Consider the following 18,343-nt stretch of genomic DNA (forward strand, 5'->3'; position numbering starts at 1 on the left):
CTGTGTCATTTCTCTGCAGTCACCTCCTTTATAATCTGTGGACCATTTGTCAGGTCAATCATCCATTAGTGTGTCTGCATGTGACAAAATTACTAAAACCAAAAATGTACATAATAGTAGGAATATTCATATACCAAGCACTTCATGGTTCCAGCTTTGCAAAAATTAGGATTTCTTGTATTTCCATTTACTCTTTTATTTGCAGTGAATGAGGTTTGGACAAAACAGAAGATATCACAATGGATTTTTACAAACTACACCAGCAGTTTATTGTCTTCTTCCACAAAATAAATGTATACATTTTAATTACGAAATTGTTTTTTCAAACTGTTTGGCCATATACTTCTTCTGATGTGATTGGATACTTCCTCCTGATCCGTTTCATTTTGCCCTGAGGAGAAAAACAGAAACATTATGCCGTGTTTCCACAACATGAACCCAGCTCAGCTCGCCTCGGCTAGACACGGATTGATTGGTTTCCAATATAGTACACCTCCTCAACGTGGGCGGACTGCCGTGACTTCGTTTTACACAAACCAGTGACCGTGAGTGTAAAGCAATTAAAATCAGTTCATTAAAAAGATTTGTTCAGTACTTTTCCCGTGACCAGAGAATAGACTCCCTCTGACCATAGTAGAGCAGATTAGCAAAACATTCATTCACAATTGGAAAGAAGCAGCAACATTTGACTGAAAAATCCCATTAGCCACATAGATTTCAAAATGGTGCTGTCGTTCCAGTCTCTCTGAAACGTGTCCACACGCGGCTGCCAGTGGAATGATGCACAACCCAGCACTCAGCATGCCAATGGCACGCTCCCTCATGATTTGTGACATCTGTGGCATATTGACAAGTGACAAAAGTCCACATTTTGGTGTGCCCTTTTATTGACCAGACCATAAGGAGTGTCTGTGTACTGGTCACGCATATTGACCACCACTCTGCCATGCTCCATGACTCTCGTGAGTTGAAATACTCAATCTGAGATTGTAGTCAATAGGAGTGGCACTGGACTACTGGGTTTGAGTAAAACAAATCATTCCATAAACAAATGCATCAAGAATCTGAGCAAATGTCATGACATTCTACTTTTGTTCACCATTTCAAGTTTGTGCGTTTATATTTTTGCTGAGTATAGACGTGAATGTGAAAAATGTACATAGATTCTGATGTTCAGGTTATAATTGGTTATAATTGGTTAGAACATTTGGTTTGTTGTATGCCATGCTGTACACATAATATGTACAGTAGTATGCAAAGGATTCAGCTCCTCGTGAGCAAATACATTGACCATTTTAGTACATTTGTAATCAATGGTTTGCTGGAATAATAAAAGACGATTGGAAATTTACATTTTTAAAATTACGTATTTTACTAATGGGATTTTTCAAAAGAATGACCCAGGAGATACATTCAAATTTGGTGCTTTCCACTTGTGAAAGATTTTCCTGAAGACATTTCCTTGGTAGTTCCATCCATCCATCCATTTTCTTCCGCTTATCCGGGGCCGGGTCGCAGGGGCAGCAGTCTAAGAAGGGATGCCCAGACCTCCCTCTCGCAGGACACTTCCTCCAGCTCCTCCGGGGGGACCCCAAGGCGTTCCCAGGCCAGCCGAGCGACGTAGTCACTCCAGCGTGTCCTGGGTCTTCCTCTGGGTCTCCTCCCGACGGGACATGCCTGGAACACCTCCCGAGGGAGGCGTCCAGGGGGCATCCAATACAGATGCCCGAGCAACCTCAGCTGGCTCCTCTCAATGTGGAGGAGCAGCGGCTCTACTCCGAGCTCCTCCCGGGTGACAGAGCTCCTCACCCTATCTCTAAGGGAGCGCTCCGCCACCCTGCGGAGAAAACTCATTTCAGCTGCTTGTATCCGGGATCTTGTTTTTTCGGTCATAACCCAAAGTTCATGACCATAGGAGGGTAGGAACATAGATTTACCGGTAAATCGAGAGCTTTGCCTTTCGGCTCAGCTCCTTCTTCACCACAACAGACCGATACAACGACCCCCTCCTGCCCCTGGCTGCGCCTAGAAATTCTGTCCATAAAAATAATGAACAGAACCGGAAACAAAGGGCAGCCCTGCCGGAGTCCAACATGCACTGGGAACAAATCTGACTTACTGCCGGCAAGCTCCTGCTCCGGTCATACAGGGACCGCACGGCCCTTAACAAAGGGCCCCCTACCCCATACTCTCGGAGCACCCCCCACAGAATGCCACGAGGGACACAGTCGAAAACCTTCTCCAAGTCCACAAAACACATGTGGACTGGTTGAGCAAACTCCCATGAACCCTCGAGCACCCTGCGAAGGGTATAGAGCTGGTCCAGTGTTCCACGGCCAGGACGAAAACCGCATTATTCCTCTTGAATCCGAGGTTCGACTATCAGGCGAACTCTCCTCTCCATTACCCTGGAATAGACTTTCCCCGGGAGGCTGAGGAGTGTGATCCCCCAAAAGTTGGAACACACCCTCAGGTCCCCCTTTTTAAAAAGAGGGACCACCACCCCGTCTGCCAGTCCAGGGCCACTGTCCCCAACTGCCACGCACAATGCAGACTTACGGTACCCAGGCCGAATCTCATCCACTCCCGGTGCCTTGCCACTGGGCAGCTTCCTAACTACCTCAGTGACTTCGGCTTGGGTAATGAATGAGTCGACCTCTGAGTCCCCAGCCTCTGCTTCCTCGAGGGAAGGCGTGTCAGTGGGATTGAGGAGATCCTCGAAGTATTCCTTCCACCGCCCGACGATATCCCCAGTCGAGGTCAACAGCTCTCCACCTCCACTGTAAACAGTGTTGGCGGAGTACTGCTTCCACCTCCTGAGGCGCCAGACGGTTTGCCAGAATTTCTTCGAGGCCGACCGGTAGTCCTCCTCCATGGCATCCCCGAACTTTTCCCAGACCCGAGTTTTTGCTTCTGAGACTGCTGTCTCAGGAGTCCCTCGAACCAACCAGGCTCGATAGGACTCATTCTTCAGCTTGACAGCATCCCTTACTTCCGGCGTCCACCACCGGGTTCGTGGATTGCCGCCGCTGCAGGCACCGGAGACCTTACGGCCGCAGCTTCGAACCGCCGCGTCCACAATGGAAGTGGAGAACATGGTCCACTCTGACTCAATATCTCCAGCTTCCCTCGGATCTGGTCAAAGCTCTCCCGGAGGTGGGAGTTGAAGACCTCCCTGACAGGTGATTCCGCCAGACGTTCCCAGCAGACCCTCACAACACACTTGGGTCTGCCAAGTCTGTCCAACTTCCTCCCCCGCCAGCGGATCCAACTCACCACCAGGTGGTGATCTGTTGACAGCTCGGCCCCTCTCTTCACCCGAGTGTCCAAGACATATGGTCGGAGGCCAGATGACACGACCACAAAGTCGATCATTGACCTCCGGACTTGTGCTTGAACATGGTGTTCGTTATGGACAAACTGTGACTAGCACAAAAGTCCAATAACAAAACACCACTCGGGTTCAGATCGGGGAGGCCATTCCTCCCAATCACGCCTCTCCAGGTCACACTGTCATTGCCCACGTGGGCGTCTCCCAATAAGGCCAGGTACTCTGCACTGCTGTTTGGCCCGTAAGCCGAAACAACAGTGAGAGACCTACCCCCCACCCGAAGGCGGAGGGACGCGACCCTTTCGTTCTGCGGGGAGAAGTCCAACACATGGCGGCTGAGTTGGGGAGCTATGAGCAAGTCCACTCCAGCTCGCCGCCTCTCACTTTGGGCAACTCCAGAGTAATAGAGAGTCCAGCCTCTCTCAAGAAGTTGGGTTCCGGAGCCCAGACTGTGCGTGGAGGTGAGCCCGACTATTTCTAGTCGGTACCGCTCCACCTCCCGCACCAGTTCAGGCTCTTTCCCCCCCAGCGAGGTGACATTCCATGTCCCCATGGCTAGGGTTGTTGTCCCGCGATCGGGCCGTCTGGGCCCCCGCCCACGACTGCCACCCAAATCACATCGCACCAGCCCCTTATGGCCCTTCATGTGGGTGGTGGGCCCACTTGAAGGGGCGCCCACGTTGCTCCTTCGGGCTGAGCCCGGCCGGGTCCCATGAGCAAAGACCCGGCCACCAGGCGCTCGCCTCCGAGCCCCACTCCCGGGCCTGGCTCCAGGGTGGTGCCCCGGTAACGCCAACCCGGGCGACGTAAGCGTCTTTTTCTTCTTCTTTCTCTTCATAAGGGGTAGGTGAACTGCTCTTAGGCTGATCCATCACCTAGGACCTGTTTGCCATGGGAGACCCTACCAGGGGCATTAAGCCCCAGACAACATAGCTCCTAGGATCATACGGATACTCAAACCCCTCCACCACGATACGGTGGCAGTTCAAGGAGAAGTCCTTGGTAGTTGTTGGAGATTAACCCAAGATTTTAGGATTGTTGAGTCTTCTTAATTGACCTACAGCTTGATTCTTGTGTTAGACGTCTTGCTCATGCCTCTTCCTGTGACGGCACTCTGATCATTGGCCGGCAGTCTGATGACATCACGCATAGTATCAGCTCCGCTCGCTTGGAACCTCGTCCGAGCAGGTCCTAAAACAGTACCAGGTTCCAGGTACTATAGCTAATGGAAACACAAAATAACCGTGCTGTGCCGAGGCGTGCATAGACTTTACATCTGGTGTCAGCTGATAAAACTATTACCAGTGGCAGTGTTGCATCAAATGCTGCAGTGATGTAATGTGTGAGTTGAATGTGAGCATAGACTAACATACGTAATTTTCTCTGGCCGACCACCACGGGTATTTCTCAGCATGGAGCTTCCTCAGCTTATCAGCTTCCTCGTAGTATTTAGACTGGTCTCTTCTTGACAACGCCCGCCACTGTGAACACACAGCAAGTCAGTGCACTTCACACAATAAAAAGACTATAACAAAAAAGCATATTTACGCTCACTGTATTTATGACATTTCTGGAAATCCCCTGTTTTTGAATTGTTCTGTGGTCACGTAACAACGTGATGATGTTTTTGTCTTGGACTGGGCACTTTATTGAGACATGATATCGCGTTAGATTTTAGATATTGTCATATCATGATAAGACATCTGCAATGGCTTTTCCTGGTTTAAGGCTGTTGCATTGATAACACTGGGTTACAAAAAAATGGGGACCATTTTTCACCTCTGAATCAAAAACCGACATCCATTTTCTCAATCAGTTCAGGTTTTTATGCTAATTTGATTTTGAAAAATCCGATCTTCTGACTAAATTGATTACATTTAGCCCAAGCTTTATCCTGGTCACCAAGTTTAAAACCAAAATAAGCACAGTAAGCACGCTTTATAAGCTCAAAGCTTCATTAAACTTTTTAGTTTTAGTCGAAGCCATTTCATTCACAAAAAAAACAATTAGTAATAAGTTGGCACATGCAAAATCTTCAGAATTTGTTTATTTCAAGAAATATAAAAGAATGTTGAATCATATGACGTGAAAATAGGTTCGGGTACTAAAGTATAATCCTTTTTTTAACAAACGAGAGCACGGAAATTTCTTTGTTTCGTATTGAACCAAAATATGAAAAAACGGAAACGGCGCCCCTATTTCCTTGTTTCGTATTCTACCCAAATATGAAAAAACGGAAACAGTGCTCCTTTTTTCCTTTTTTCGTATTCAACCAAAATACGGAAAAACGAAAAAAAAAAAAAATAAATAACGGCCCAAATTAGTTTTTTGCAAATTCCTTTTTTTGTTTTTCGTTTCTTAATTCTCGAGACGGCGGCTAACAGACCGGAAGCGGAAGTGAAGTGTAAAAACTTCAAAATAAAAGCGTGCTAATTTATTTTCATACAGATTATATACCATTCTCTTTATACACTGTGATGTAGTACATGTATTTTCGTGAAAAGTGAAACTATAACAGCTGGTTGTTTGGGAGAAGGACATGTAGGCTACAATTATTATTTTAGCTGAGTGTGTGAATGGATATTGTAGAAAACGTTTACCCTGCCGAAATAAGCTAGCATCTAATCTCACCAGCAGAGGTCGCCATCAGTCACAGTCAAGACAGACATGGCCAATAATAGTGTTAATAATTATTTGAAAATCAAAACTTGTGATTAAGTTATGATGACTTCAGCGTCGATGTTTAGCCACAAGGTGGCGCCCGCATCCACCCAGGGATTTATTATGTTTTGTCTTATAGCCTATAACCCTGTATGATTTGGAATACAAATATGCTGAGATGGAGCTATAGTATGTAAACAGGCTCATGACCGGTCATCTGGAATACAAATCAAACGTACCTGTCTCAAATGGATCAACATCTATGGAAGTCTTGTATTGTCGTCCCAGGGCAAAATACAGTAATGTAAATATACATATATTTAAATGCATAGTAATTATTGAATGTTTTTATTATTTAATTAAGGGTTTTCTTATTCACGCTCAAGTTCAGTTTTGTTCCCTCTGTTATAAACTCTTCCAATTGGTAATATTGTGTTGTGATCAGTTGAGTAATTAAGTAAGTAAGTCATTTTCATTTGACAAATGCACTTTTAGACAGAAGTCAAGTGGAAAAGGTCACCTTGTGTCACTGAGGGAACCCAACAATCTTCAGTGTTGCTTTGATTACACCCTGAAGCCTCTTCCTGTTGGTCTCAGGTCCCATACCATACTGTGATACAGAATGCCAACAGGCTCTCAACACATGATGGTATTGAGAGCCTGTTACAGTAAAATACACATTTTTACACGTCAGAGCCTGTAATGTGACCGTACATTTTGCTAATTTGAAAACAGCTTAAAGGTTGCAGGTGTACTGACAAAGTGAAGTATCATTTCAATGGGTTGAATGTGTGAAAACAAAGCAATTTTAGGCTATTCATATCTGTGTGTTATGTGATTAACTAATAGAACTAGCACTTGAACCCCAACGCACAACCCAGGAAACAAATGAGTACTCGGTCAACAAAAGACGACAAACAAATTGTCATTAATCTAATCCATAATCTCAACTGAACTACTGTATATAGCACATACATGAACTTTCCTGTTTTGAACTATAACTAACAAAAACAACAAGTAAAAGAAACAAACAATTATAAAAAAATCAAATGAATATTTTCAGTGAATTAATCACAAATAGTGTCTTACAGGATTCCTATGGTCTCCTCAATCCCTGTTATTGTCCTGTCATTAAAACATGTTATGTTCACCCTTAACTGTATGTCAGGTGTATTTACTGTAATCTCCAGCGATCCAGACATGGACCCAACAGTGAGGAGCACCACCACATTGTCCATCCAGGGTCCTCAGGAAGAACAATCTAGACACCAAACTGCTGAAGACCTTCCACCCATCATGTGTTGAGAGCCTGTTGCCATCCTTGACACAAGGTGACCTTTTCCACTTGACTTCTGTCTAAAAGTGCATTTGTCAAATGCAAATGACTTACTTACTTAATTACTGAACTGGTCACAACACAATATTACCAAATGGAAGAGAGAAACTGAACTTGAGGGTGAATAAGAAAACCCTTAATTAAATAATAAAAACATTCAATAATTAATATGCATTTAAATATTTATATTATTACATTACTGTATTTTGCCCTGGGACGACAATACAAGACTGAGATGTGCATCAGATGACCTGTCATGAGCCAGTTTACATACTATAGATCCATTTCTCAACATATTTGTATTCCAAATCATACAGGGTTATAGGCTATAAGACAAAACATAATAAATCCCTGACTGAAGTCATCATAACTTAATCACGAGTTTTCATTTTCAAATGATTATTAATACTATTATTGGAATTTGAAGCCATGTCTGTCTTGACTGCGGGTGAAGGCGACCTCTGCTGGTGACATTTCTGGCTTATTTCGGCAGGGTAAACGACCAAAATACCCGTACATGTAACAAAAACGTTAAAAATCTTAAAAATCAGAAATCTTGTTTTAATCATGAAAAAAAGCTTCAAACCGATTCATCGATTATCAAAATAGTTGATGATTCATTTAATAATCGATTAAAAATCAATTCATCGATTAATTGTTTCAGCTTTATCACAGTGTATTGTCACTCTCCTTTGAGAAGCGCAAACATCTCAAAAGAAAACTTTTCATGCGCCCAGAGAAACAACGCGTGTGCAGCTTTATATCCCGATATATATCACGTATATATATAACCTAAAAAATATTGAGGTTTTCTTTAGAAGCCATGTCGCCCAGCCTTATTTGAGTCTTAAACACTGAAATGACACTCACCTTCTGGCCAAGGATTGTGTTCACCCTTGCATTATCGTTACAGGGCTGTTCAGCCAGAACATATGGCCTCTGCTCCTGCATATACAAAATGAAAGCGTTCGGAGGCTTCTTCACGTAGGGCTGTTGTTCATTGTTTTGGCAATTACGTTTTTTTTTTCTATGTGAAAACAGAAAAACAAAATCAGTCAGTCAGTGAAGTCCATTAAGATGGTAACAAGTCTATCAGTTGGTGATGACAGACTTACTGTGATGAGAAGTTCTGTGGAGGAGCAAATTCTACAGGAGGCTTTGATGTGCCTGCTAACATCCCATACATCACCTCTCCATTCCTGCAATGAAGAGAAGAACTGTGATAAAGAGCCTGCTGGAAATTATAGGAAAAAGAGGTGTTAGAAGGTGTGTTTAAAACTCAGAATTCCGACTTTATTTTCAGAATTCTGACTTTAACCTCAGATTTCTGAGTTTTAAAGTCAGAACTCATATGTTTTTCCTGTGAGGCCCTAATTCTCTTCCGCACCTCTCAGTGTACATGTTGTTGAAATTATTAGAAGAAATCAGACAAAGGGTGTGTTTGAAGATACAAACATTGATCATAATTGTGTTACTTACGCTATTCTAAGAGGAGTCAGGTTCTGCATCAGGCTTTGTGGTGTCAAAACTGACAGATCCTGGACACACTAACACAAACAAAGAAACTGGCTGTTAGACAAAATGCATCGTCTGGATCAAACAGTCTAGCAGGTGTCAGCGTTGCCGCCGTCTCTATGTACTGATTAACTCTTATTTCATTTCATCTGTCACTATTTTTATTTTATGTTTTATTTTATGCTTTTACTGTAGATGCACATGAGAATAATTTACAGAACACATCACAAAATAACATGATCTATGCATTCATATTTATAAACTGAAGACTTATAACACACACATAAACATACACCCAAAAGAATAACAATATATAAATAAATAAAAACACAAAACAGGCCTATGAGGAGAGGAAATAATTTTATATTGCATATGTTGTTATATTCTTTCCTTACATTCCAGCCATTTTTCCCAGCCAATGTCAATGTTTCTTCTTTTATAAATAGTCTGTAGGTAAGTTTTTCTATTTCCGATTTTAATTTTCCTTAACCTCCTGTTTTCAGTATATTACTATTAGGCGTCATAGTTTTGCTGGCTGTTGGGGGTTCAATGACAGCATTTCCTCACTTCCTCTTCTTTCTCACTTCTTTATGTCTTCTTTTCAAATCCCAAATACTGTTTTTAATATATGGTATAATACCACCCATGTCAGCTGAGATATATAAATAAAGTTTAAATTGTATCAGCAAATTCTGGGTTTAGCAAACCAACCAACTGCTCATCAAGCTCTGCAAGACCGACAAGAGCAGGCCATGGATGAGTTTATTGTCATCAGAGCCAAGGAAAGTGACATCATCGAAGCTGGCTGTGAACTGTTCAAGCTCATATACTGCAGAAATCCTTCTGAAGATTTGGAACATTTGAGATTTGACATCTTCAGCAAGCGGGCCGCAGCCAGGAGTATCAAGCCGGAGAAACTGCCGCAAGCCGTGCGACAGATGACAGACAGGAAGCTGTTTGTTTGGACCAAATAAAATGATTGGTCACACCTTTATCAGAAATATACGAGAATTACATCATGATGCATTTCAATTATAGGTAAGAATTGCTTAAGTGAGTATTTTTACTTGTATCATTTTTGTTTTACTACCAAGTTTCAAGAAATGACGAATATGAATGTGGTGTTATTATAATTACACATAAGATTAGAAAAGTGTTATATAAATGCAGACCATTTACCATAACCCTGAGGAGCTGTCTGCATGAAAATGAGGCTTGGTGATCCACTGAAGTTTTTTATTGTAATGGAGTGTCAGAGTGGGAAAGTCTCAAAATGTGGGAGAATAATGATCTCATGATCCCACCTCTCTCTCGCGTTACATTCGCTATTGCCATCTACAGCGTCACCATCTTGTGTTTGGAGATTGTTTTGTTTTTGTGATTATCTATGTTATTCTTTATTATATCTCAAGTTTCTGTGATTGTATACATTGTACACTTATTAGAATACACGTTTTATATTTCTGTATCCAGAGTCATTTTGGGTGGCTTAACATGGATAAAGACATTTCCTGAAACAATGCTGTGTTCACAGAAAACGTTTTCAAGATGACAAAAATATGTTTTGTTCCATTTCTGTGTGGATACTCTTTAGTCTTCCCCCTAGGGGTAAATTCACCCCAATTTGGCAACGGTGCTTATTAGTACCTGCTTTGAAGATCGCAGGAGCATCCATTAAATCGATAATAACTTTTGAGAAAATCCCCACTAATCATACATCAACATTTGCATGGGAAGTTGTGGGACTTTGCAAAGCACTTCGAGTAACCGTCTATTTTCTGCCACCCATTTCACGATACTGAGAAACAAGGATCAAAGAGGCTACCATTTGTTTGAAGATCAAAGACAGACAAGGGCCTACAACTACAGATTAGAGCTACTACATCCATCCAATAACGTTTTTATTTGAAAAATGGCTTTGGAAAGAAAGAACGAAGATTTCTTGTATTAGATCCACAACACAGTGGCGTTTTACCTGCGCTGCTGTGAGTGTCAGATTTGATGGAATATCTGAGCCATTCCCATTCCTGGGTGCTGCCCACTCATCCTCTGATGTGCTGGGTTCATCTTTTATTGTGATCACGTAGACCGAATCCTTTCCATCCTCGTTGTCACTCAGCTCTTCTTCAAGCTGCACTTCTTCTTTGACGAAGCAGCGTTTAGCAGAGTCTCTCTCCCCCCAATTGTTTCTAGAGTCTCCTCCAAACGATGAGCATTGCTTCGGTGTTTGCTGATAGCAATAGTGTGTCCCATATTGCTCCTTTATCTTAGGTCTCTCCCTCCTGGTGTCCACTTTCGCTGCGCTCTTATTTAAAAATGTCCGAATTTGCAACTTTGCGTTTTCCAACGCCTGGCAGATTTTGATAGCCTTGTCCAGAGTAAGGTCTGGTTCTTTCAATAAGTGCATCCTCAGATTGTTGTCGAGCACTCCATTCACAAGTTGGTCCCTTATCATTGACTCGCACTGTGTCCCGAAGTTACACGACATGCTTTTCAATCTTAGGTCGGAGACATACTGTTCAATGGATTCAGACTCCTCCTGCATACGGTTCCTGAAGACGAATCTCTCGAATGTCTCGTTCTTCTTCGGTGCGCAGTACTGCTCAAACTTTGCTATAACCGCGTTATACTTGTCCCTTTCTTCTTCTTCTGTGAACTCAAATGTGTTGTATACATCCAAGGCGCCGCGGCCTGCTATTGTTAGCAGCAATGCTATCTTGCGCCGCTCGTCGCCTTCTAGCCCGATCGCTAGCATATACAGTTCAAAACGTTGTTTGAAAGCTTTCCAGTTTTCCTCAATATTCCCAGTTAATTTTAACTCTTCGGGTTGGCGCACGCAGTCCATTTTGTTGTTCATTGAATAGCACAGAGTATAGGTTGTTTACACACCGACCGTTGCTGCCAGAATGCCTTTAAATCCGGGGACCGCAGCGTAACTTCCCTCTTTTCTCTTCTTTCTTCTCTTAAGCTTCAAAGATCTTCTTCTTTTATGCTGTTGCTTTTGAAGTGATCAAAAGTGAAATATGCATCTGGGATAGATCAAGCTTTAAAGGTCTTCTTAAGGCTGAAAGATCAAAGAATGACTGCAGTCAACCCAACCTCCACTTCAAAGGAACACAGTCAAGCCACCCCCACACAGGGCCGGTCCTCAGCAGGCAAATACTTTGGGGGGGCTACTTCAGAAATATACCAACACTGGAGAAGACATTGAGCATGTTTATAAGGCATGTGTGCTGTGAACTTCAAATGTGAACATTTAGTTTAGGTTTCGCACAGTTGGAATCTGTGCAAGTGGGAATAATGGAAATACATTTTGGAACAATGAAATACATTTAGAATTTTTGGAACAATTGAATACATTGAATGGAAGTTAGGAGAAGTTATACATTTGAAATGAGGAAATAATGGAAATTTGTGCATGAAATATTGTAATACATTTGTAATCTTTGTAGGTAGTTTTATACTCCACTGAGAATCCCATTACCAGATCAACAGTTATATTTATACAGCTATACAATATTTAGTTATGAACCGTGTAGGCATGAGTAACAACAAAGTAATAACTGCTGATAGTGATGAACCATTGTTGTCATTGGATTGAAATAGCACCATCGGACAACCTTGCAGTAGAAACAGTTGATTAAAAATGAGAAGAAACAGTCGACGAAATTTTTTTTGGGAATTTTGAAAAATTCTTTGAATTGAGTATTATTTATACTAAATTTGATCTCCTAGCTGGAGAATTACGTATATTTGATGCACTAAATTGAGGTGTGAATGTGGTAGTGAGTGGTTGTTTGTTATTATTGTTTATCATTATTCAAAATTAAGGTTTGGTTTAGAGCCTTAATGACAAAGTTAAATGAAATGTGTACTACACTAAACTGAATATATGTTTCGCTGCATGAAATGCTAACAGGTCGACCTATGCTAACACAGCTGCTGAAAGGACCCATAAGGACCGACTGTTTGAACAACTTTAAATAGAACTACAGCTATTGTTCACATAATTACATATATGTAAGATTGGTATGTATATAGCAAGCTGAAGCAATATTATATAACTGCATTGTCTTCATCAAATAACCCACATTAGATGACTGCCCTCCATAGGCTTGTCCATACGTTTGTTTACTTTCAGAAAAGATGGTGGAAGCTCAGCTCGAGACAAGGAAGTTGAGTGACTGATGCTGCCTGTGAACCTGAGGGGGGTCCAAAGGAAGTGGAATGATCCAATGAGAGAAGGAGCCTGAACTGTGATGAGAACAATATTATCAGCAGTCCAGTCTAAAGGAGCATGGCATGGTGTCAACTGAGCCCGTACAAGGAGGTGGACGACGAGATCAAGAGAGACCCGGAAAAGAGAGACTGGAGCTGAAGAGTTAACATTCAAAGGACATATCGGATGATATGTGTGAATGTTCATACTGTATATAACCTGTATTTTTTCAGTTTTCTTCTTCTTTTTTCATCTTTGGATGTTTTGACATCTTAAGTTTTAGTGAGTTATTTGACCGACTGGCAAAGGGTCATACAATTAGAAGATAAAAAAAAAAAGTTCATTTTAAAGGAGAGTTCTTGTCCTGAGTTTCTACTAGGTCACTTTAGAAAAGGTCTCCTTGTCTTTTTCCCACCTTTTATGAGGGGTGGTTTTTCTGATTGGGAGATAACAGCTGATCTGGGGTTCCCTTACACCTACACTTAAAGGAGATTTGATTTACAGGAGTGTGGCTGGAAGGAGATCGACAGCTGTGGCTAAGTGTAGCCGAATTTGATTGGATTAAGATAGGTGATTAGTTTACCTAGTCTAAAATAGTTAAAATAATGTGCGTATAGGACATTTAATAGGATATTACTCAATTAGCTGATTCCAAAATGTGAAGTTTTGAAAATAAGATTCTTAAATTGGATATAGGACCAAACAAAGTGGACTGTGACAGTAAACAAGCCAGTGTGATAACGTCATATGCCAAACAACATGACTGTGTTAATTATTCTACATGTCGGCACTATGAAGTCCCAAAGGGGGGAATGAAGTATCTAAGACACATCAACACAGCAACTATGTTTACAATGCACTATGTCTGTGTCCACATACACTGTAACTAGGTACACAATGCCCTATAATTAAGTTTACGACGGAAGCCTGCAAGCTTTACCTTTAGCATTGCCTTCTTTGACTTTCGGTTGACCATAAAGTGGACGCATAGGTTAAGCATTTGTCCTTGTGTGGTCAGTGACGTGCTCCCTAGGGGAGACTGAAAGTCTCACAGAAACAGAGATAGAATGAACCAAGCCAGGGCGAATTAAGGAAAATAAAATAATATAAAAGTTATCATAAATCAAACAGACTAAACTATGACTGTTGTTATATAGAGTATTTACATTTAAGCCCAGTATAAATTGGGCTTAAGTGTCCAGGCCGAGATAACGCTGCTCTGTGCCAGCCACTGTGTGCACCGAGGGTCCACAGAGGCGTAGGTGATCACTGCCGACAACGTCGCTGCCAAACAATAAATATGTCATATCTTAATAAACCACATGTTTAGACTCTAAATGGCCAGGTGAGAAACAGCCACTGTTTCAATGTTATTCAGATGCTGCAACAACAACAGTCTTGATCAGGCGGATAATTGCAGTGCGTAACCGACACCATGACGGAGAACTATGAAGTCTCCTTGGTTACGCAGTCGGATAACGTATTACGCAGTCGGAGAAGTATACTGTGGCCTTAACTACTTTCCCTAACAGAGATGGCCAGTTCAAACCATGCTTCGGTCGCACCAGTGAGTCTGTATGGGTTGCTTGACAGGCTGACTCAGCATCAGGTGCATGGCACAATGCCTCTTTCTATTTGGCATGATTGTGGTTCCTGTTTGTTTAGTCTTTTTCTACGCCTTTCTCAGTCTCCCTGGTCCCCTTGTCGACATGCAGATGCAGAAGACACTTAAACCCCACACCATGTGAATGGGTAAGAAAGATGTGATACTAAAGGTGTTGCACATAGATGCTGTGTGAATGAATGAGTGAAGAGTATGCAGAAGAGAGCAAAAAGAGTCAGGTGAAGCCTGTCAGGTGAACCGTTGAGCAGTAATGTGATTAAAAGACCGACGAGCAGATGTTTCTTGAACTAAAAGACATGGGATGTAAGAGCAGTTATGAGAAAATTGATCTTAATTGGTTTCACTTTGACGCTGTAACATATTTAAGCCTTGGAGCATTTGTTGGTTGATGGATGTTGATTGGAAAGGCTGAGGCAGTAAAGATAGTTTCATTTACAGTGAGTCAGTGACAAGGACAGTACTGTATATAAAGTCTCATTCATGCCATCTGTGTTTCTTTCATGATGGCATGTCAAAAACATGAATGTTTTGGGACAGGACGAGGCTTTTCTTGAGAAATATACATTTTCTGGCGATGCTATCCATCACCTGTGCAGACTGCTTGGTCTCACAATTCAGCATCACACAGCTCAGAGCAATGCATGAGTTACGTTTTTGTGGACAAAACAGTTCAGTTTCATTTGAAAAAAAAGTTAAAATTCATAGTTAAGTCAATATCACGCAAAATATTATTTTATTTTTTTTAATTTTTAGCAACCTTAGCAACACTAAACTCAAACGTTAATTTATTTAATTCTGAAAAACCACAGCTTCCATGTTGACTTTTTGGTTTATAGGAAAGCCTTACCCATACTAAGATGGTGGAAGCACTGATATATTGCTGCAATGGGAAAACACAATCAATGCAGCATTTGTGTATGATCACAACTGCGAATACCACAATGTTGGCCTGTTATTTAAGCTACGTTTACATTCGCACAGGTATTTTTAAAAACGGAGACTTTCCCCTGCATTTGTGCCTTTCGTTTACACACAAACGGCGATTTCGCCTCTGAAAACAATTCTTTCTGAAAACTCCGGCAAAGGTGGAGATTTTGGAAAACAGAGTTTTAGGCAATCTACGCTCCAAAAATGCAACCTTTTTTCATTTGGTTATGATCATATTTACATGTTTGCATTTGCAAATACAGCTCCTATATTACATAGAGGAGCCGCAGAGACAAGTTAGGGCTCGGAGGTGAGCCAAACTGCGTCTCCGTCAGCATCGCCGGTTTTGTGTCCGACCTGTGGGGACTGCTGTCTGGTGGGAGAACTTTGAGAATGAGGTTATTGTCCCAGAGGAGTGGTGTGAGAATTTCAGGATGTTGCGATCATCGCTGCTGTCACTCTGTCATTTGTATAGTTACGTCCATACATTGAGGGTGAGAGGTCAGCCGTTGTTGTCGATGAGGATTCTGATTGGCTTGTATGGCTTTCTCCTTCTTCCTACACTGCCGCCCACAGGCTTGGTGTAGTTATGATGGCTCTCGACAGCTTATTTATGCAGGTTAATATAAATATAAAACTTTTTTCAAAACGATGATGTGTGCACAAAGTTATTTTGGAAAACGGAGGGAAGAAAATATCCGTTTAAAAAAATATCCAGCTAGTATAAACGTAGCCTTAAACTGAGCAAAAGTCAACTTCCTCTGTCCAGTCAAAGTGTTGACAGTGCCCTCTGTTGGAATCAAGCTGAATAACACAAGCTGAATAACACATCTCTGTCCCTTGCTTAAAATGATGCAGCCTTTTTATTGTAGTGAGGTTCCTCTCAAAAAGGACTGATCCTGGAGACAAACACACAGAACTGTCCACCAGGAGTCAGTGTTTCCTCTCCCTTACACTGTTAATACACATGATTTTACCTGGTGAACTTTGTGGTATCTGTATCTGACATGAAAGAGTGGTTTTGTGTGAAACCATGGCTAAGAAATCCACATATTTCCAGTGGTAATAAAAGAGGAGCAACAATCAGAGGCAGATCAAAGAGGCAGATGCTATTCCCTCCCACAGTTGCTATGACAACCCATGTGCTTATCAAAAGCAGGCAAGAGCCTATTCTCTGAACATCAGATGTGAGTGACATGGGGGTGGGGATTGGCATAAGGGAATATAAGAGTTGTGGTGAGGAGACTGGGAAGACAACGGATGGAGAACTCTGAAGAATGAGGCTGTGATTGCATGCATCGAGCTGCGACTGTGACTTGAACATAAAGACAAATATGTGTTAATTTTTGTTAATCTGCAACGTGTGGCTCTATGTGTGTAAAGAGTAGAATTTGAGAAGGCCTTTCAAAACAACCTAGCTCACGGTCATTTTGTCTATGTCTACCATCTTGTTCCTTCCCTTCCTCTCTCTCCCTGTCTCTCTTACACATTCATACACACATACACATTTGCACGTTTGCACACACACCAAACTACCTGCCCCGGTATTTGAACCAGTGACTCTCTGGTTACCACTTGGCCATGGGCTGCCCTTACATATTGTCAATACATCTTGTTCTTTATTTAAAGAGAGGCTGTCTGATGTTTGTGCATCTATACTGAAAGGTCAAACGTTGAGAAAGTGTGCTAATAATTAATGCTTCACTGGTGTCCCAAATTATTAAGTTGATTATTAATTACATTTTCATCTTTTTGATATTAATTAATTTGAATAACTGCTTAATGATTAACAACAATGAAACCAACAGAACTAGAGAGAATATCCTTGTGTTTCTCCAGAATTCAAAGCTGAAAAAAGTTGTCTGACAGAGAATGGATGTAAAAACATCTGATCTATGTCAAGACCAAATGCTCCACTTTCCCACACTAAAGAAATCAGGCTTACAAATCACTGTGTGTTTTTTATTGGATTTATTAGACTTATTGAAAATAAACTTTGTCACTAGGTTTGAGGAGTTCAGGGCTTCTCTGAAATCTTTTTTTCCTGTGCTTGGTTTAATCATTTTGAGGTTTCTGTGGTGGCCTGGAGGAAACCTGGAGCAGGGACCTTTACAATAGAAGATGGCCGTGTGTATTCTGCATATTTGGAGCAGTATATTCTGTTAGTTGTGCATGGTTTGCCCAACATCCACAGAGTCTCACTCGCGCTCTTGTTACTCTTCCTGATTAAGTTTCAAACACGTGGCTGGAGTATAGCTGGAATACAGAGGTGGAAAAAGTACTAAAATATTGTACTCAAGTAAAAGTACCAATACTTTGATTAAATATTACTCAAGTAGAAGTAAAAAGTAGTTCATTTGAAAATGTACTTTAAGTAAAAGTTACTTAGTTACTTTGCGTGGGATGTGAGGGTAGTAGAAATATGACAAGGTCTGAAATCCAAAACTATTTTGGAGCTCACGCGCCCTGACACAGGATATGACGTCACTTTTGGCTGCGCCCTCTATGTATTTCGTTACTTTCCTCCTCTGCTGGAATCTTTTCTTGTGTGATTTCTAACCCAATGTTGTGCTCTGTATAATGTTAATGCTCTCTTGCCCAATGCTGCCATCTTCTGGCTAAAGAAAGCAACAAGTTTGCTTTTACTTTCTATGAGCTTCTCTTTAAACACTGTTTATTGCCCACTCTCAGCCCCCCTCCCCCCCTCACTCTCTCTCTCTCTGGTCCCCT

At 41.7% G+C, this 18,343-nt stretch overlaps 1 protein-coding gene across 1 annotated transcript; it reads right to left on the reverse strand.

Annotated features, from left to right (window-relative positions):
• Nucleotides 1-259: 259 nt before the first annotated feature.
• Nucleotides 260-11,888, reverse strand: LOC310936735 (uncharacterized protein). The gene is made up of 6 exons (XM_083900863.1): nt 10,819-11,888; nt 8,808-8,875; nt 8,444-8,527; nt 8,199-8,355; nt 4,705-4,812; nt 260-391 (listed from the first exon to the last, which is right to left on the reverse strand). The coding sequence occupies exons 1-6, from the start codon at nt 11,698-11,700 to the stop codon at nt 323-325; spliced, it is 1,368 nt and encodes a 455-aa protein (XP_083756989.1). The 5' UTR covers nt 11,701-11,888; the 3' UTR covers nt 260-322.
• Nucleotides 11,889-18,343: the final 6,455 nt, after the last annotated feature.

Source organism: Microchirus variegatus, assembly GCF_963457635.1.
Source record: "Microchirus variegatus genome assembly, chromosome: 14".
Taxonomy (NCBI): Eukaryota; Metazoa; Chordata; class Actinopteri; order Pleuronectiformes; family Soleidae; genus Microchirus; species Microchirus variegatus.

Bases quoted from the DNA above. Each gene is read 5' to 3' on its own strand.
- LOC310936735 (XM_083900863.1), bottom strand. From the start codon at position 11,700: ATGAACAACAAAATGGACTGCGTGCGCCAACCCGAAGAGTTAAAATTA. The intron at 8,528-8,807 runs GTAAGTAACACA...TCTTCATTGCAG, and splicing joins CTGACTCCTCTTAGAATAGC to GAATGGAGAGGTGATGTATG. The intron at 4,813-8,198 runs GTGAGTGTCATT...GTGTGTTCACAG, and splicing joins ACACAATCCTTGGCCAGAAG to TGGCGGGCGTTGTCAAGAAG.